Source organism: Oncorhynchus gorbuscha, linkage group LG16, assembly GCF_021184085.1.
Source record: "Oncorhynchus gorbuscha isolate QuinsamMale2020 ecotype Even-year linkage group LG16, OgorEven_v1.0, whole genome shotgun sequence".
In the NCBI taxonomy this organism is placed as follows: Eukaryota; Metazoa; Chordata; class Actinopteri; order Salmoniformes; family Salmonidae; genus Oncorhynchus; species Oncorhynchus gorbuscha.
In genome coordinates this window covers 6,969,319-6,989,763 of record NC_060188.1, presented here as the reverse complement: position 1 = coordinate 6,989,763, position 20,445 = coordinate 6,969,319, and the positions used below count along the sequence as shown (strand labels likewise).

General features: G+C 41.7%; 3 protein-coding genes across 4 annotated transcripts; 2 read left to right on the top strand and 1 right to left on the bottom strand.

The window, feature by feature from the left end:
* The first annotated feature begins 4 nt into the window (after positions 1–4).
* Positions 5–9,027, top strand: narfl (nuclear prelamin A recognition factor-like). Its single transcript, XM_046304174.1, has 11 exons — positions 5–149; positions 814–909; positions 1,236–1,379; positions 1,643–1,775; positions 1,897–2,144; positions 3,972–3,974; positions 5,459–5,588; positions 5,711–5,783; positions 5,926–6,063; positions 6,395–6,552; positions 6,883–9,027. Exons 1-11 carry the CDS (start codon positions 84–86, stop codon positions 7,122–7,124), a joined length of 1,431 nt encoding a protein of 476 aa, XP_046160130.1. The 5' UTR covers positions 5–83; the 3' UTR covers positions 7,125–9,027.
* On the bottom strand, positions 8,570–14,152 carry hagh (hydroxyacylglutathione hydrolase). 2 transcript variants are annotated; one of them, XM_046303979.1, is made up of 9 exons: positions 13,998–14,152; positions 13,143–13,333; positions 12,979–13,043; positions 12,710–12,827; positions 12,508–12,616; positions 10,620–10,723; positions 10,289–10,390; positions 9,691–9,770; positions 8,570–9,458 (listed from the first exon to the last, which is right to left on the bottom strand). In XM_046303979.1, exons 1-9 carry the CDS (start codon positions 14,068–14,070, stop codon positions 9,359–9,361), a joined length of 942 nt encoding a protein of 313 aa, XP_046159935.1. In that variant the 5' UTR covers positions 14,071–14,152; the 3' UTR covers positions 8,570–9,358. The 2 variants fall into 2 exon arrangements, with proteins under 2 accessions (XP_046159935.1, XP_046159936.1); XM_046303980.1 differs by lacking the exon at positions 13,998–14,152 and adding an exon at positions 13,442–13,627.
* Positions 14,153–14,325: 173 nt separating this feature from the next.
* On the top strand, positions 14,326–15,809 carry fahd1 (fumarylacetoacetate hydrolase domain containing 1). The gene has a single exon (XM_046303981.1). The coding sequence runs from the start codon at positions 14,523–14,525 to the stop codon at positions 15,177–15,179; it is 657 nt and encodes a 218-aa protein (XP_046159937.1). The 5' UTR covers positions 14,326–14,522; the 3' UTR covers positions 15,180–15,809.
* Positions 15,810–20,445: the final 4,636 nt, after the last annotated feature.

Genomic DNA, 20,445 nt, shown 5'->3' with positions numbered 1-20,445 from the left:
TGGTATGAGAGAAGCACATTCTCTGACGAAACATCTTTACGACACTCAAAGTAAACACAAACTGCTTTACAGCAGCACTAAACATGGTGTCCCAATTTAGCGGTGTTTTGCAGTTGACAGATCTAGATGATTTTATCACTCCTTCCCAGGTAAATAGCACTTAACCATACAACAACCATGCTATTAAACACGTTTTACATAATTTTAGCATAGGTATAATGTGGTTATTTTAATGTTAATGACTCACTGGTCGCCACTCTCAGTAGCTAGCTAGCTACTGTAGTTAGCTAACCTCTAAAGTACTGGCTAGTTGTCAAATAGAGTATGATCTGTCCAACTCCAAATGCGTATATTGCGTTATTGGCATTGCTGTGTAAATTGATTGAAGCAATGGTGGTTTTCAATTGAACCCGCTTTTGTTCTTTTTTTTAACCTAGTTAACTCGTAGCGGATGCTGGTGGGGGAGTTTTAGGAGGACAGGCTCATTGTAATGAATGGAATGAGATCATCAGAATGGATTCAAAGATGTTGTTTCCTTCCAGCCTCCTCTACTACCTAGTTGGTTTGCGCTCTCGCTAGGTCATCGAAATGACACGTGACTCATTTGACTAGCTAACGTTAACTTCCTAGGTTGAATAACTTAGCCAAAGATGTCCACTTTTATCTGTCATCAGACACACCATTAGTTCCTTTTACTTTAATTTAATTGGTCCTTGTACTGTAAGCACGATGTGACTAAGCTAGCTAGAATTGCTTGTTATTGTACTTTCCCCCATAAACTGATTGCTACTTGCTCCCCTTGTCCTTTCTTAGGAATGTGTGAAACCAGTCAAGGTGGAGAAGAAGCAAGGCAGATCTGTGGCTAAAATTCAAATAGAAGATGATGGGAGCTATTTCCAGGTTAAACAGGTGCATATGCTTCAATGTTTCCCACATAGTGACCACAGCTGGAGCTGTGATGATGATACATTGACTAACATGTCAACTGGCATGAGCCTACTTCACTGAGGGTGAATCTCAAAACGTTCTTGTTGCTCTTCTCATCTCTCCTTCACCTGAACTTGTTCTGAAGACAGGATCGGTAAAAGCAATATGGCTGCCTTATGGGATTTGTTTTGTCAAGTACTTTCTCAAATTCATTTAAGTAGCAGATGCTACTTTTTGAGACAAACATTTTCTTTCTCACTGTTAACCTACAGTAAACTATTACTCCAACTTGTTCTTTGTGTCTCCAGGATGGTGGAAAGCAGAAGCTGGAGAAAGCTAAGATCACTCTGAATGACTGCCTGGCCTGCAGTGGCTGCATCACCTCAGCTGAGAGTGTCCTTATCACACAGCAGAGTCATGAAGAGATTTACAGGGTGCTACGCAACAACAAGGTAGTGTGTGTGTGTGTGTGTGTGTGTGTGTGTGTGTGTGTGTGTGTGTGTGTGTGTGTGTGTGTGTGTGTGTGTGTGTGTGTGTGTGTGTGTGTGTGTGTGTGTGTGTGTGTGTGTGTGTGTGTGTGTGTGTGTGTGTGTGTGCGTTGGCATCCATCTGAAGACCCACAACAAACAGGACCCACCAGTCATACTCAACCCAGCGTGTTTAGGGATGATGATGGTCTCTTCTGTGTGTAACTAGTCTCCCTTCATCTCCCCAGCAGGCAGGTGTAGCAGAGCAGAAGGTGGTGGTGGTGTCTGTGTCTCCACAGTCCAGAGCCTCCCTGGCAGCACGCTACGGCCTGAGCAGCAGTGAGGCAGGCAGGAGGCTCACCGCCTTCTTCAAGGGTCTGGGTGAGTGCGAAGGTTAAAAGATAAACATTTGTGTATCTGTGTAATATAGGACATCGGTTTATCTGACACATTAGTGAGATACATTATATTTAAATAAAATATACTGACTGTTGTGTTTCAGGGGTTCACCACGTGTTTGACACCAGCTTCAGCAGGACCTTCAGCCTGTTGGAGAGTCAGAGAGAGTTTGTGGAGCGGTTCCATCGGAAGGAGCAAGACAAGCAGGCCCTGCCCATGCTGGCCTCTGCCTGCCCAGGTAACCAGCTGTACCTCAACACCTTAACTAGCTTCTATCTCCAGGTCAGAATCCTTCCAATAGAACTTCAGAAACCAGGCCCCAATTTCACAAAGTTCATCAGATTAGAAGTGGTGGGTACTTATATTTGTCCTGTTTCACACATGTAGAAGTGTGTTTTAATTTGAAATGTGTTTTTTTGCATATCCCAACTCCCTCTGAGACACCCTAGGAGAGTGTCTTCAGGGTCAGGCGGCCAGAAGGCTTGTGTTGAGGGAATAAGAGGTTGGGACATTAATAATCAGGCTTGTGTTGTCTCCACTTAATAATACAGGCTTGTGTTGTCTTCAGGTCCAGTAATAATACAGGCTTGTCTTCAGGTCCAGTAATAATACAGGCTTGTGTTGTCTTCAGGTCCAGTAATAATACAGGCTTGTGTTGTCTTCAGGTCCAGTAATAATACAGGCTTGTGTTGTCTTCAGGTTCATTAATAATACAGGCTTGTGTTGTCTTCAGGTTCATTAATAATACAGGCTTGTCTTGTCTTCAGGTCAGTAATAATACAGGCTTGTGTTGTCTTCAGGTAATAATACAGGCTTGTGTTGTCTTCAGGTCCAGTAATAATACAGGCTTGTGTTGTCTTCAGGTCCAGTAATAATACAGGCTTGTGTTGTCTTCAGGTCCAGTAATAATACAGGCTTGTGTCTTGTACTAATCAGGCTTGTGTTGTCTTCAGGTCCAGTAATAATACAGGCTTGTGTCTTCAGGTCCAGTAATAATACAGGCTTGTGTTCAGGTCCATTAATAATACAGGCTTGTGTTGTCTTCAGGTCATTAATAATACAGGCTTGTGTTGTCTTCAGGTCCATTAATAATACAGGCTTGTGTTGTCTTCAGGTCCAGTAATAATACAGGCTTGTGTTGTCTTCAGGTCCAGTAATAATACAGGCTTGTGTTGTCTTCAGGTTCATTAATAATACAGGCTTGTGTTGTCTTCAGGTCCAGTAATAATACAGGCTTGTCTTCAGGTCCAGTAATAATACAGGCTTGTCTTCAGGTCCATTAATAATACAGGCTTGTGTTGTCTTCAGGTCCAGTAATAATACAGGCTTGTCTTCAGGTCCAGTAATAATACAGGCTTGTGTTGTCTTCAGGTCCAGTAATAATACAGGCTTGTGTTGTCTTCAGTAATAATACAGGCTTGTGTTGTCTTCAGGTCCAGTAATAATACAGGCTTGTGTTGTCTTCAGGTCCAGTAATAATACAGGCTTGTGTTGTCTTCAGGTCCAGTAATAATACAGGCTTGTGTTGTCTTCAGGTCCAGGCTTGTGTTGTCTTCAGGTTCATAATAATACAGGCTTGTGTTGTCTTCAGGTCCAGTAATAATACAGGCTTGTGTTGTCTTCAGGTCCAGTAATAATACAGGCTTGTCTTCAGGTCCAGTAATAATACAGGCTTGTGTTGTCTTCAGGTCCAGTAATAATACAGGCTTGTCTTCAGGTCCAGTAATAATACAGGCTTGTGTTGTCTTCAGGTCCAGTAATAATACAGGCTTGTCTTCAGGTCCAGTAATAATACAGGCTTGTGTTGTCTTCAGGTTCATTAATAATACAGGCAGGCTACAGGCTTGTGTTGTCTTGTAATAATCAGGCTTGTGTTGTCTTCAGTTCAGTAATAATTCTTCAGGTTCAGTAATAATACAGGCTAATACAGTGTTGTCTTCAGGTAATAATACAGGCTTGTGTTGTCTTCAATAATACAGGCTTGTGTTGTCTTCAGGTCCAGTAATAATACAGGCTTGTGTTGTCTTCAGGTTGGATCTGTCTACCCTTGTGTTGCTTCAAAGAAAACCCATTTATTTAGCTTGTTCATCCTGCCCTCCTGTCAGCTCCACCCAGGCTTGTGTTGTACAGCAGATGATGGGCTCTTCCCTGCATGAATGTTGTCTTTTGTCTGGCCAGCAGGTTGGTCAGGGGCTCATTCAGGCTTGTGTTGTCATCCAGAGTCTAAGCAAGGTCTGTCCATTTTTCAGCTTCGCAGGCTTGTGTTGTCCACCCCGCTCCAGCCACATAAAGTCTGAGCCTACCCGACATCAAGAGAGATCTTTCTGTTCAATCCGACCGAGCCGCATAAAGTCTGAGCCTACCCGACATCAAGAGAGATCTTTCTTCAATCCGTTTAGATAATCAAATAAGTCTAATTGACATCAAGAGGTCCAGATCTTTCTGTGCAACTTTGTAGCCAGTACAGGCTTGTCTTCAGCATAAAGTCTGAGCCTACCCGACATGGTGTACAGAGATCACATAATCTTGCAAGATAGCCGCATAAAGTCTGAGCCTACCCGACATCATCATGCTGTGTGTGATTCTTGCTAGTTGTCACTCAAATAGCGATGGGCTGGAACTTGAATTGCTAGGGGGCTGGCCCATGTGGGGGACGTTAGGGAAAATGGCACAACACAGCCTACAGAAAACAGTCGCTTTTAAACTAGGGATTTTGTGGTTAATTGAGGTAAGACAGTAATTCTGCTCATAGATTATCCGTATATAAACTACACATTGACACATCCAGCCCAAAGCGGGAAGTTTAAAAAATATTGACAAGTCACTAAAGTACTTATTCCCAGAATAACTAATTTACTCGGCTGCACTTTTACCAGCAGCACTGGTTTAAACGTTATATGTCCTGCATACGGTCTACATGTACGAAAGCCTGAATTAACACAATCATTCACTAATAATTAACTGAATTATCATAAACAAATACCTGCTTGCACTTGTTGCAGGCTGAGCATCCATCTACCGAGTTGTTGACCGTGTCCATAATGACTCGCGCAGCACCTGTTTCCACCATTGTGTATTCCTCCATCATAACTTTCCTTTCTTTATTTGTCCTGTTACTTTAGCCATTTTCGCATGAGAGGCTAGCCAGGGGAAGTAAACTTGGCAATGTATTCTTACGTGGGGGAAGGGAACATAAGCTCTACATATTTTTATCTACAAATAAAAATGTTTCAGCACAACACAAATAATGGACAGTTCCCTGCTGGTAGCCTTCTGTCTGCCTCACCGCTCACAGAATGGAATTCACATAATGCAAAACGACCAGCTCCTGGGTTTGTAAAAAAAAAGAAGTGTTTTCTTGATTTAAAAAGCTTCTGACCTGCAATATAATTGTTCTAAAACGGAAGCCCCCCCCCCCCCAAAAAAAAACAAACATAATTCCGCCAGCTGATGATGCAGGAGTCTGACATTCAGTGATGCAGACTGCAGGGTTAAATATCTAGATGTTAGTTTTGGAATAGACTAAATGGAGTCAGGTGATGTAGAGTAACGTTTAATAGATGATAAGAACATGTGTTCATTTAGGATGATGATTCCATCATGTCTGTAAAGTAGGATTAGATCTTCTAAAGGATATGACTGACAGGTGTGTGTTGTTGTTGCAGGGCCTGAACCCACAGCAGATCTACCATGTGACTGTGATGCCCTGCTATGATAAGAAACTGGAGGCCTCCAGGCCTGACTTCTACCTGGAGGAGGCTGACACCAGAGAGGTGGACTGTGTCATCACTTCAGGTAGGGAGGACATTAAACCACTATGGCAGATAGTATTCAAAGTGTCTGTGTGGGTTTTCTGTTTTGAATCACATTTTTAAATGTACATTTTCTGATGTCTGTTTCTGTTTATTTCATGACAGGAGAAGTTCTGAAGATGCTAGAGGAAGAGAAAGTGTTGCTCAGCGATGTGGAGCCAGCCCCATTAGATACAATGTAAGGGTTTGAACCTCATCTTTTACGTATAAATTAATACATACTTGTGTGTCAGGAGAACTCCAGAAGGTGTGTGTGTGTGCAGCGTGCGTCAGAAGAACTCTACACTTGCTGATGTCTGCATGCACTTGTGTCCCTGCAGGTTCAGCAGTGTGTGTGGTGATGAGTTGCTGGGCCATGCAGGGAGCGGTTCAGGAGGATACCTCCATCACGTGTTCACACACGCTGCCAGACAGCTGTTTGGAGAGGAGGTGAAGGAGCTCACCTACAAGACACTCAAGTAAGTCAGTCTGGCCCTGCAGTATTAAAGCCCTGTTAGGAGCTCACCTCTGCTAATTGGTTAGCTTTCACTTAGTTGTGTCAACTGTGAAATAGTGCAGGCAAAATACTCAGTCTCTCTTCATTTCCATGAGATGTGCAGGGAAGTCTGTCTCTGCTTCCTATCAGCCATGGATGTACAGATTTGTTGAGAAGAATAACCCTGAGATTAGAGCATGTTTAAGAAACAGCGTTTCTGATTGGACAAATCCAAGTTGTCCTTCTCTGTTTCAGTCTGATTTCTTGCATTTGGTGCCTAATGAACACAACCCTGATTAACCTGTCCGCTTTAGGAACAAGGACTTCCAGGAGGTGACCCTGGAAAGGGACGGTGTGGTCGTGCTGCGTTTCGCCGCAACCTACGGTTTCCGCAACATCCAGAACCTGGTGCAGAAACTCAAGAGGGGAAAGTCACCCTACCACTTCGTAGAGGTCATGGCCTGTCCGTCAGGTGAGGAAAGAGGAGGCTTTGTTTGTTGGTTTACATTTGCGTTTAATATAAACACAAGATACTATATACAAATGCATGTTTTTTTTCATCCCACATTCAAGTGGGTGGAATTGAATTGTCTTGTCCATTGATTTATTTACTGCTATGGTTAAAGTCTCTATTCTACATCTGCACAGAAGCTACCACAGGCATCAGCTAGTGTTAGAAAGCACACTGTGTGAATTCCCCTGGGGAATGGTTCCTGTTTGTAATCGCATTTTTGTGGTTCGAGTCAAAGTGAACTTGTAAAACCAGTTGTGTGTTGTCTTTCCTCACTGTGTGTGTATACAGGTTGTCTGAATGGGGGAGGCCAGGTGAAGCCCTTACCAGAGCAGAACAACAAGGAGTTGCTGCAGCAGGTGGAGGATCTGTACAAGGAGGAGCGCCCTCTAGTGCCAGAGGAGGACCAGCACGTGGCAGAGCTTTACCAGTCCTGGCTACAGAGTGTAGGAGAGGAGAGAGCCAGGGAGCTGCTGCACACACAGTACCATGCAGTGGACAAGGCCACCAACGGACTCCTTGTCAAATGGTGAAGAAGAGGGTGAAAGGATGTTGAAGGGTTTCTGTAAGTGAATGGTCTGTCCTCAAGTGTCAGGGTGCATCTCAATAGTCTAAAGTAGCCCTCTCTGTTTCATCTCCATTGAGTTTAACACAGGTTAGGTGGAAGCAACATGGCCGGTTCTTGTTGGGTATTTTCTGTCACCTGTCTTAGTCCTTTAATATCAGTAGAAATAAAGAAAAAGGCATGATGCACATACATTTTGTCTATTGAGATGCATCCCTATTCTAGGATTATTTGAACCATTGAGTGAAATCATACAACTTGACCTTGGGTTAATGTTTATACTCCATCTGTACTGGATGACTGAATGTAGTACTTTCCTTTGTCTCTCTCCTCTCTCTGCTTTTAAGGACCCCCCATTTCTTTTCTCTGTCTATCCATCCCTCTCATCCATCCTTCTGTCTGTGCTTAAAGGACTGTCTGTCAGATCAAATAGAGCATTATCGCCAAGTGCTTAATTACTGTGGTGGCCTGTCATTTATTTATTTGAAAATAAAAGAGAGCCGCACACTAGGAGCTCAGATGCAAAAATTTGATGAAGACAGCTTGGTTGTCGAAACGTTGGTAATTCAATTTTTGCATCTGAGTTCCTAGAGTGTGCGGCTCTTTTATTTTCAAGTTTTCAACTCCGCTAGCCAGCACCTAGCCAGCACGCTAGCCAGCACCTTGCCTAAATAGGTGTGCGTTTATTTTTCTTCTAAATCTGTCATTTCTTTATACCAACATAAAGCCTGTATACATTCAGGCTATAGATTATATACGCACAAGCTCATTCATACCAGACCACTGGCATGGTTGGACAATTATTACATTTAAGTGTGCACTAATTATGAATACAGCAGCAAATTCTGTTATTTCTCTTGTATGCACTGAAAAGTATTTGGACTCTTGAAATGTTTTCTAATGGAATATTTTAGAAATATTTGAGTTTAAATGTATATAATTTCTGCCTTATTTATAATAAATCTATGATACATATTTTGCATATTAAAATGTTAGTGTAACTTTCAAGTACGTTATTCACCATGAACCAGCAGTCATTGATATACATACTGACACGATACTAAGGAACAGTTTTAGCTTTAGAAATAAGAATACACTTTCAATATTTACATTCATGTTTTCTTCCTTTGTATGGCATGGTGAGAACAAGAGGCACATACCTTCATACGGTATGCTCTGTCAGTTAAGCAGCTAGGTTCAACCATTTAATATGGACTAAGTAATATTAGCAATGTCAAAATATATTGCTTATATATTAAACTAAATGTTTAGCAACTCTTATAGATATGTGGTGAAATGTTAATACAGAATGTCAAGCAAACATCACCGTTTTACCCTAAGAATTCTGCAAGCGGGTAATAGTCATTAGGGATATGAATCTCTCACAAATATGAAATTCATTGTTAGGCCAACAATAGAAACAATCTGCTTTATTGCTTTTTCTGTAAAGGAGACAATGGAGCTTTTAATGAAACCTATGCATCACGAACTTCACATTGGCACTCAAAGCCTGATGTGTGTATATATGGAGCTTTTGATTAACAAAGAGCATAAGTTGTCTTATTTTCTATAGTATGAGAGATGTTAAGAAGCGCTTCCGTCTTGATTTTCTATATGTCCAGCAATCACACTAAGGTAGCCCTGGCTTCTCTAAAGGGACTATACCCCAAACCTCTGAAATATTGGCTTGAGTGAATATACCATATTAAAGTAAAACACTTGATAAGAAACCTTTATACAGAGACAAAGTCTAAATTAATTTACAAACATTGCACATTAAGACAATCTGCTTCACCATGCTTTTTATAGTTTGGTTTTTCTTCTGCAGAGAAGAATTGTTGGGTTTTATTAAAATATTATTTTTCACATTACATCAAACTGTACATTTCAGTAATCAAACCTGATGAAAAGCTACATTAACTTAATTCAAGTCAAGATTCTTGAATCAATCTTCTGCAATACATATCAAATTGTATTCTGTAAATCCAGTTTATACTCAATCTCTAGTCTTCCTCGTGACGAGACTACAATGTTTTGCTTGATGCTTGCATTAGGTCTACAAGCTAATGTACAGAATGTTGAAATGTAGTAAATATAGTATTTTATGTAGTGTAGGAAATATTTTGCCATAGTTGTTAGTAACAAGTCCAGTGCACTGGTACGCATGTAGTGGAACGGATTTCACTAGACTCCATTCTGCAGTCAGTCCTTGGGGACCCGGAAGCCATCTTTCTCCTTACGGAGACTCCTCATGGTTTCAACAGGGTCATTCTGCCCAGCATGCTCTTGCACAGACTTCTCTCTGGAATAGAAAGGAAAGAATGTCACTTCAATTATTTCACTACATACAGAGTGAGCATTTGCACTTTCATTTCCATGCTAAAAATCCTCTCCCTCGTCTTCCCTGCATTCCTCTGACACAAAGCTCAAGAGGGCACTTGTGGATTGTCTGATGCTCGTATAAGAGATCAGTGCTGTTTGTGCCCACTTGAGCAAGTGCTTTATAAAAAATGTCCATCATTAGTTGTTCTTACTTCACTCTCATAAAGGGGTTGAATTTGAATTCTTCAGCCACAGTGGAGGGGATGGTTGGTTCTCCATTACTGACTTTCTCCTACGGATTTAATAAAATGCAGATTATACATTTTCTTGATTAGATTAAAGATCGCCATGTGTTCACACACAAAATGTCCAATGCAGCTGTTTTATCTCAATATAATTTCTGGGTAACAATTCAATAAATTAATGTGATTTTAATTGAAAACAATGGTCAAAAATAGCTTCTTAACAAAAGGGAAATTTCTAAATATTTAGTTATGACTGTCTTGGAGTGGTCTGAGTGGGAGGGGAAAACTGAACATTTGTTATTGGCAGAGGGGTTTGGAACCCTTTCTTATTGGTCTATTAACCGCATGGTGATTTCACCATGGAAGGCCAAAACTCCATCCTACCAAAAACAGCAGACATTTCAGACAATCTTTTAAAAGCAGCTCTTACACTAAGGGCATTAATCATAATTTTTTTTACAATTTCACAGTATTATTCCAACCTCAGTGAGGAAATGTATATAAAACCCAGGGAAATCATGTGTTTGACTGCACTGGGCCTTTAATGAAATGTATCAAGATATACCTTTGCCCATGCTAGTTTTTTCTTGATGACCTCGTTGTCGGGCTCCACATGTCGAGCGAACTTCAGATTGTTGATGGTGTACTCATGACCACAGTAAACACGCTGGAACACAAACACACTATTGTTCCCATCTGCTGCGTGACTGTCATGTTAACACGACAGAGTTTGTCAGCACACGTGCTTGGTCACATATAATGTAATAATAACTGACCGTTTCTAACCTAGAAAAGACAGACACTGAATAGTGTTAATCCAGTAGCTGTCATTACATGTAAAGAAAGTGATCATATGTAGAAGTTAATTTAACACAGTGTGATAGAGGTATATTTACTGTTTCAGGGGGCAGACGTCCCAGCACGTCTATCAATGCCCTGTACATCTGTTCAGCTGTACCCTCAAAAAACTTCCCACAGCCAGCAACAAACAGTGTGTCCCCTAAACAGGAAGATAACAAGGGTCAAAGGGCTGCCATGAAAATCTGCTGATTTAATAATACATAGATAACTACTGTAGGTTTACTTAGGTAACTCATGTTTAATGATCAGAACTGTTTAAGAGATTGATGTCCCCTATGACTGGAACTGCATTACGACGAGTCTATTCAGACTTCAGTAGAGTTCTCCTAGATTAAAAAGAAAAAAAATATATATATATGACACCCCTCCAAATGTGTGTATTCGGCCATTTCAGCCACACCCATTGCTTACGTGTATAAAAAAAAGAGCACACAGCCATGCAATCTCCATACACAAACATTGGCAGTAGAATGGACTTACTGAAGAGCTCAGTGACATTCAGCGTGGCGGTGTCACAGGGTGCCACCTTTCCAACAAGTCAGTTTGTCAAATTTCTGCCTTGCTAGTGCTGCCCCAGTCAACTGTATGTGCTGTTATTGTGAAGTGGAAACGTCCAGAAGCAACAACGGCTCAGCCGTGAAGTGGTAGGTAGACCACACAAGCTCACAGAACGGGACCACAGAGAAGCACAAAAATAATCTGTAACACTCACTACCAAGTTCTTAACTGCCTCTGGAAGCAACGTCAACACAAGAACCGTTTGTCAGGCGCTTCATGAATCTGTTTCCATTGCCTAACAGCCACACACAAGCCTAAGATCACCATGCGCAATGCCAAGCATTGGCTGGAGTGGTGTAAAGCTCATCGCCATTAGACTCTGGAGCAGTGGCAACGGGTTCTCTGGAGTGATGAATCATGCTTCACCATCTGGCAGTCCGACGGGCAAATCTGGGTTTGGCGGATAACAGGAGAACACTACCTGCCTCAATGCATAGTGTCAACTGTAAAGTTTGGTGGAAGAGAAATAATGGTGTGGGGCTGTTTCTCATGGTTCAGGCTAGGCCCCTTAGTTTCAGTGAAGGGAAATTGTTACACTACAGCATACAATAACATTCTAGACAATTAAATGTTTCCAACTTTGTAGCAACAGTTTGGGAAAGACCCTTTCCTGTTCCAGCATGACAATGCCCCATGCACAAAGAGGTCCATACAGAAATGGTTTGTCGAGACCGGTGTCAAAGACCTTGACTGGTCTGTGACAGAGCCGTGACTTCAACCCCATCGAACACCTTTGGGATGAATTGGAACGCCGGCCTCGTCGCCCAACATCAGTTCCCGACCTCACGTCATGGCTGAATGGAAGCAAGTCCCTGCAGCAATGTTCCAACATCTAGTGGAAAGCCTTACCAGAAGACTGGAGGCTGTTATAGCAACAAAAGGAGGACCAACTCCATATTAATGCCCATGATTTTGGAATGAGATGTTCGGCGAGCAGGTGTCCACACACGTTTGGTCATGTAGTGTACCTCAGGAATGGCTGAACGAACCAATTTAGAAAGAATGGGGTTTTAGGATAAATGCCGAAAATAAGGTCTGAGGTTAACACAGGCTCAGGAGAGCTTATACGTTTTGTTCTATGACAATATCAGTCAGTTAACATGACCTTTATGAATTATGAATTCTTTATGTGCTGTTTTGATTACTAAATGCTTCAAAATGCACAAAGGGACATTAGCTGACATATATTATCTCATAGAACAAAACGTATAAGATCTCATAAGGCTGTGTTTACCACAGTTCTTATTTTCGGCTTTTATTCAAAACCCCTTTTAATTTCCCATGGGCTTTAGCCAACATGCCATTACTATTGCTCTCTATTACAGTAGGTGATACAGTCAAATTGGAAAGATACCAGTAGCTTACCTGTGAAGACAGCTGGAGGCTCAGTGCTGTTGTCTTTGGTCACAAGGTAGCAAATGTGGCCAGTGGTGTGGCATGGCGTAAACAAACACTTGACTGTAAGTGAACCAACCTGGCAATGAAATAGACAGGTGCTTTGTTTTAGGTCTGTTATGGTTATTACATAGGTTATTCTTCTGGTAGTTACTCAGGTATAAGGCCTTACTTTGAATGTGTTGGAGTGTTTGACTTTCTTAGTGAGGGCATCCACCCGGTCATCTCCTCCGTACACAGTGAGACCAGGCACCAGCCTCACCATCTTCTCATTGCCTCCCGCATGGTCCCTGTAGAGAGAAGGAGACAACGCATGGTACATGGAAATCCTATAATGTCGGTATATCTAATCTCAGTGTTATTGGACTGCTCACAATGGTAATTTTGCTGAGTCATTTGCACTGAGTGATATTCAAAACAATGATTGACATCTGGACTTACCAATGGTGATGGGTGGTCAGAACTGTTTTAAGTCTCACACCGTGCTTTCTGATAGCTTCTACAACCTGAAGAGACAATCAAATGATTATAAAAATGTATATACATAATATCCTACTGTTGATCCATCAAAACAAACATACAGCAGGCTATATTTCATTTCATACCTTCACTGGTTCAACTGGGTCTATGATGGCAGCTTCCTTTGACTCCTCATCAATGAGAAGGTACATGTAGTTGTCAGTGAGGGCTGGCAGCAGTTCTACCTTCATGTCGCTCTGCTCCACCAGTAAAGACTTCCTTATCGGGATATCAGGAGCTTCCTTGTGTAGAAGGGCTGCTTGGACGTGTGCAGGGGCTACACAATATTTACAAAAATATAAATAGTTGACATAATATTAACCAATCCATTTTCGTGGAAAAATACAGTTCACATACAGGGTAAACAGACGGTAAACGTGCTTACAATGCACACAAGGGCTACGTGGTTCTTGGAGAACAGCCAAGTAAAGTTGAGCTATTGTAACCCTGTCAGAGAGAGCTTGTTCTCAATTTATTCAAGCTGTCATTCACATGAAAGTAAACAAGTAAGCCAGAGAACACAAAACCAAAGTACTATGGAGTAAGATCAGAATAATACATTCAAATAACTGGAATCCAATGGTTTGCAAATATTTCGATGCTGCCAAATTCTATGCATAGTAGCTAAGCCTTCAGTTCAGTCTGTGTGTGAGATAATTGTAAGAGGAAATGCCAGACAAGGAAGGGGATGATGTAATAGCATCAGGGGCTTGCTAAGCGCTAATCAACACCAGTTAGCTAGCCCGGGACAGCTGCTTCAAATATATATGGCTGCTTTGACAGTAGCTAGCTAGCATTTGAATATGCTGTGTAAATTACAAATATGAAAGCTAGCTAACCTTACGTTGGCGTGCCATCAGCGACAGCTCGTTTAGAAACTTTCAGGGTTGTTATGTAGCTGTGTAAAGAACCTAAAAGATCGGGATGTGAGCGAAACATACCAATTTTATACGTTGCAGCGGCTCCAAGAACGCCAAGAGTGCAGGCACTCGCTACCAGTGACCGGTAAAACATAGCCAGCAACACTGTAGCTGTTTGCTAATATCGCAATCGCATGTACAGGAACCAAACACGTTTGGTTTAAAGAAGAGTTCCGCCTTCTTTAACGTTGACCTCCACAGATACACCAATCGAATGCGAGGGGAGTGGCTCGTGAATATCAGCTGATAGGCTGGAGAAAGCGAACCCACGGGACCTTACGATGTCATATTTCTAATCAGGATTGAGTTTGTAATATACATGCACTGATTTAGCTTCATTGTAATATTTATATAATGCATTTCCTTCGTATCGAAATATCTCATATTTTTTTAATGAACTTTTATTATGTAACACGTCACCATTTTTGTCCACTCTGGGATACCGTACGTTTGACGGGTTTGTTCAAGGAAGCTACAGCGGGCAAAGGTCGTTTTGATGGTAAGAACTGCTTCGGAGCAGCTGTAGATTGACACGATTTCTTTACAATGACTTCACGGAATATATCTCGATTTTGGGAGTGGGGAAAGAAGATCATCTGTGTTGGGAGGAACTACGCCGACCATGCAAAGGAGCTGAATAACATCGTCCCAACAGAGCCCGTGTTGTTCCTGAAGACTCCATCTGCATATCTGACAGAGGGCTCACCCATCCTCATTCCCAAATACTCCAACAGTGTACACCATGAAATCGAGTTGGGGGTGGTCATCGGGAAAGGTGGCACCGCTATCCCCCAATCCTCCGCGATGCAACACGTCGCAGGGTACGCCCTGTGTTTGGATATGACAGCTCGAGACGTCCAGGATGACTGCAAGTCTAAAGGTCTTCCGTGGACTCTGGCCAAAGCGTTCAACACATCTTGTCCCGTCAGTGAATTCATCCCCAAAGAGCGTATACCCGACCCGGGAAACGTGAAGATCTGGCTCAATGTGAACGGCCAGATGCGCCAGAATGGCTGCACCTCTCAGATGCTTTTCTCCATTCCCTTTCTCATCAGCTACATCAGTGAGATCATCACCCTAGAAGAGGGGGATCTGATTCTCACAGGGACTCCCAAGGGTGTATCCGCTGTGCAGGTGCACGATGAATTACATGCTGGCATAGATGATGTTGTCAGCATGACTTTTAAAGTTGGCAGACTTTGACAGATCATTAGCAAACTCTTAAAATCTCTGTTTTATGGTATATTTCTGTAATTTGCTTTTAATCAGAGCAGAGAGCTGGATGAAATGTATGGAATTACACTGGAGTCATTAGGCAGGCCTATTTCATGCAGAATGGCTACACTGATCAAGTACATTGTTGCAGTTCTGAAACCAGCAGAGGGCAGTGCTTACTCAGATTCGAATACAGAATTACAATGTAGCCTATTAGACAAAAAAAATGTATTAATTTTACAATGGGAAATATGATAGATACAAAACTTGAAGTCTTGTTTTGAATTTCTGGTCCAGTAGATTTCACTAAATCAGATGCTCAACAAGTGGGCCAGGTGCTGATATTATTCTTACCCTGACCAATTGTTGTTTTCTGCTCTAGACAACAGCCTCTGCCACAGCACATCACTGTGATCACAGTTAGAATGTTCGCCTTCAAATATCTTGTCTTTTTCTCCTGTTTGTGAGGAACATTGCCCATGGCATTTTGAACTCCTGTCTACTCTGAATGAATAGGAAAAACAATCATGGGATTTTTCTCTGACCAATCCAATCCTCTTCATAGCCAAATCAGCCTGAAGAAGTAGTCACATTAAACATTTACAGCCTGTTAATTTACTTTTATCATCTCCAACATTTCACAGATGAAATTGAGTCTCCACTACAGTGTCACAGATGAGTGATGTTTGAGACGTGACTTATCGAGGGAGTTTAGGGAGGTTTTTGCTCTAGTTGTGTTGTGGGCCTGCTGCATGTTATCCCATTATAACAGTGGAGAGGAGACTGTCTTCATCCACTGGCTTTATGAGACAGCATATTACACCTGTGGTTTTCTGGAAGTGATCAGAGTATCAGACTTCTGGCCTGAGGTAACTCCTTGTCACCCTCCATCTCCACTTGAATCTATCTTTTGAAGAGGAACAGACTAAAGAGCTTTTCACATAACTGAGTCATACTAATCTGAGCTTTTCTGTACTGAGCTTGCCTAATTATGTGTCCACCATAGTGGCTAGTTGATATTGATATCGGAGCCAGCAAAGCTTGATTCGGGTCGGCAGGGTAGTGTGAAAATGGTATGATTTCTTTCAACCTGCAACAACTCTCAACTGGAATTTTTCTTATCATAGGATCAAACAAGCCTTTTTCATTTACAGTGGGGCAAAAAAGTATTTAGTCAGCCACCAATTGTGCAAGTTCTCCCACTTAAAAATATGAGAGAGGCCTGCTATTTTCATCATAGGTACACTTCAACTATGACAGACACAATTAGGAGAAAAAAATCCAGAAAATGGGCCAAAATATCAGCAACAGTGTGTGAAAACCTTGTGAAGACTTACAGAAATCGTTTGACCTCTGTCATTGCCAACAAAGGGTATATAACAAAGTATTGAGATAAACTTTTGCTATTGACCAAATACTTATTTTACACCATCATTTGCAAATAAATTCATTAAAAATCCTACAATGTGATTTTCTGGATTTTTTTCTCTCATTTTGTCTGTCATAGTTGAAGTGTACCTATGATGAAAATTACAGGCCTCTCTCATCTTTTTAAGTGGGAGAACTTGCACAAATGGTGGCTGACTAAATACTTTTTTGCCCCACTGTAGCTTTTTTTCAGGAAAGGACTCCAGATTTTCAGGCTTTTGTAAATTCTGTCTGACTTGATTTACAGTCCTTCATTTCTCAGTTTCTCAAATCCACAGTCAAATGTATCCTCTTATCTGTAACTGGCTCGCACTGTGCGGCTCAACCGTTGTCTATAATGGCGGTAAATAAGGGCAGCGTGGGTCTGCCAGCTCTGCCCTCTCCGTAACCACGCTGTTCCAGGGGTTTTAACATCTGTTCCAGGTTGAATTACACTTCTCCCACAGGCCTCTGCTATCAGGATCAATCACAGTCTCAGCCTGTCTCTCCCTGTAACCTGAGTCTGTGTATAGTATACACCATCATCATCCCACACCTCAGAGGCATTCTATCACCCAGCCTCACAACTATATGTCCCAGCAGCCTCCAGGAAACTAGAGTTATGTCCAACTTGTTCATCATCATGGCAACTATGAAAGGTTCCGTTTTAATATGTCTTAAGAATCTCACTGTAGCTATAACTGTACCCAACTATCGTCTACGATACAGTCTGGTGAACTATGATTGGGTTATAGCATATGCATATAGGTTATAGCATATGCATGTGTACTCTTTCAGGTGCTCCTTTTTACGAGATATGATTATCGTCATCTTAGCTTATATGTGTCTGTGGGTATTATCCTCTAGTCTCCTCTCTTAGGCTTGAACAATAGGTTCAAAGCCAAGTGTGGAGCCATGGCTTAGCATTCAGCACAGTGAAATGGCATGTTGTCATCGAGCGAGAGGCCTGAGAAGGTACACTTAACATTCTCAGGGAGTGGATTACCTGCAGTTAGACCACAGCGTGTCTTCAAACCAACCCAACACTCACACACTGACAGTAACAATGATGTCATTCATTGCAGGGCATCAAGCCAGTGGGGTAAAAGTGAGCCAGAGAGTGAAGTCGCTCTTTGAAGAAAGGGAATCCCATTGTGAAAAGAAAACACATCATTCTTTCTTTTGAGTGGAGAAACAAAAGCAATTCTGCTGTAGGGTATAGCTTCTGCATTTCTACACAAAAAATAAGCCCCAAGTTAACATGTCCAAATACTGACACTCACTCACTCAGTCACACAAGAAAGGTATCAGTTACCATTTAACTTGTCTGAAATGCTCCCCCTGCGTGTGAACGCAGAGGTGAGTGTGGTGAATCTTTAAAAGATGACAGGGCTGGTAGCTGTCATTCCAGGAGCAGGCAGAGGTGAGGCACACAGACAGGAAGGAAGGCAGATGAGTTTTGGAGGTTCATTTTACACACACAGTCTGTATGACACACTACAACACCTTCATCCATCCTCAGCACTCATCAGCAACTCATGACTGGGTGGTAGAGGTAGTAGCAGCTCCTCTCTTGGCTTGAGGACACTGAGTTCCTGCATTTGGGTTCATACAGACAGCAGCTCCCACCTTTTTTGTCGATTTCTCACCCCAAGCTCAAGCTCATCTGTTGGCTGGCGGTGATTGGGAAACAGTAGACAACTTAAAAAATGTTATTGTGTCTGTTCATGTGAAGTCATTTTTCAAGTGCTATAGACTTGACTTTGAGAGTCCTATAGAGTTTTTTCATAGTCTTGCCACGTCTGCGTTTAAGAAATGACAGTTCGTGATGTTCTACTTGCGTGCTGTGCTGTATGTATGTCACCAGACTGTACTGTGGTGTGGCCATCCTAAGAAAGCAGACGCCACAGGCACACACAGCTAGTGGAAAGACCGAGTGAGGGAGGATTCAATATCACATGCATGACAACAAGGCACAGATATGTCCACATGACAACGAATAGGAAACTATTGAGGAATAGATAGTATGGGATTTCATTGCTGGCGATTAGCTGAGAAAAATATTGTGTGTAAGTTTGGATTGTTTGTGTGTGTAAGTTTGGATTGTTTGTGTGTGTAAGTTTGGATTGTTTGTGTGTGTAAGTTTGGATTGTTTGTGTGTGTAAGTTTGGATTGTTTGTGTGTGTGTGCGTCTGTATGTCTGTCAGTCTAGGAAACCAATAGTTACATAGTTTATCTTCTTGTCCGCTTCATAAATGTCCTAATTAATGATGGAATCTTTGACTATAGTTGATCTCCCACACATGGAAGTAATTACTTTGTGTTCAAGTCAATCCGTCATAAATCATTTATAAGTGGGTGGTTGGGTTTAATAAAACCATGGAACATATCAAGAACCAATTAGTGCTTTATATAGACATGGCAAAGCTTTACCATAGACTTATATAAAACTTGTCCTATACCATGGTACTTATATACTGACTTACTTATATACTGACTTATGGCAGAATGGAGTCCTTGGCAGCTGAAATTGAACCGTGTAACATAACAGGTGTGCACTTCATTAAGGCTTAGCATGGTAGCACCTGAAAGGGGGGTACAATGTGGTGGATCTTTCTGTAGAAAGAGTTCTACATGGAACCCAAAAGGGTTCTACCTGGAATCAAAAATGGTTCTTCTATAGAACCCTTTTGGGTTCTCGGTAGCACCTTTTTTTCTAAGAGTGTAGGGCTCATCGTCTCTGAAGGTACTATGCTATCAATTGAAGACAAATTCAACGGTGCACTAGGTAGTAGATGTATATTTCGAGGCAATCTCTAGTCTTAAATAATTTGGTGATATCATTGTGCTTTTTAGATGTTAAGTGATATAGATTCAGTTGTTAGTGAAAACAGAATGCCTGGAATGTGGTGACTTATTTAAAACCCTGTCATAGTTTCAAGTGTGAAGTTTTCTCATCCAATTGATAATAGCAATTTAGCTCTGCACCTTGCCATTTCTGGGTGTCTGCCAACCAATGAAATGTAATTGTGTGATTTTTCCAAAAAAAGACCCAATAAGCTAATTATAAATGACTGGCAACTTGGATGCTAAGTGGTATTGAAGCAAGAGTTTTGTCCTGAAATAGTATGAAGTCCCATTGTAAAACTTCCTAATCCCCATCTCTAAAAAACATTCCCCGAAACAGGCTTACTCACCACCGGTTTAAAGTTAAACCATTTTGACCCAAATTACTCTGAACAATTAAAGCCAGAGTCACTCTTTTAACAAGATACAGTGTACCACCCTAACCACAGAGTGTGTGGATTCTTGTAGTACGGACTGTCTTCATTTATGAGTAATCAAAAGAAACCTCTTTTACACTGTAACCCTGATTTTATCTGGTGTGTACAAATCAGCCTTTTTTCTTCAAACTGAGAACCCTCAAAATCGTTCAACCCTCCTTCGTGACTGGTTCTGATTAGTCTGCCATATGCCCATATACGTCTCATCCGTCCCTTACGCAAAATATATAGGTCCCTCGTCACGGTTCATCTCCCATAATTACAGAGCTGTAACCGTATCCACGTCAGGTGATTTTCATAAGGGTAAACAAATCCACAATGCTAGGAAGTGATGGCATGCATCACATTTGGGCCTCATTCTTAAGAGCTGCATACCACTAAGGGCCACAACAAATGGCCTAGTTGGGGAGCGGAAGACATTACGGTTTAGGAACCTGTAATTGAATTGATATTCCCCTTCAGTCATGTACGGGTTTTATAGGTCTACATTGTTAAAACCTCCATCCTCTTCAATGTAAACAAATCAGTCAGAACAACTGGATCACCGTTTCCCTCTGGGTTTA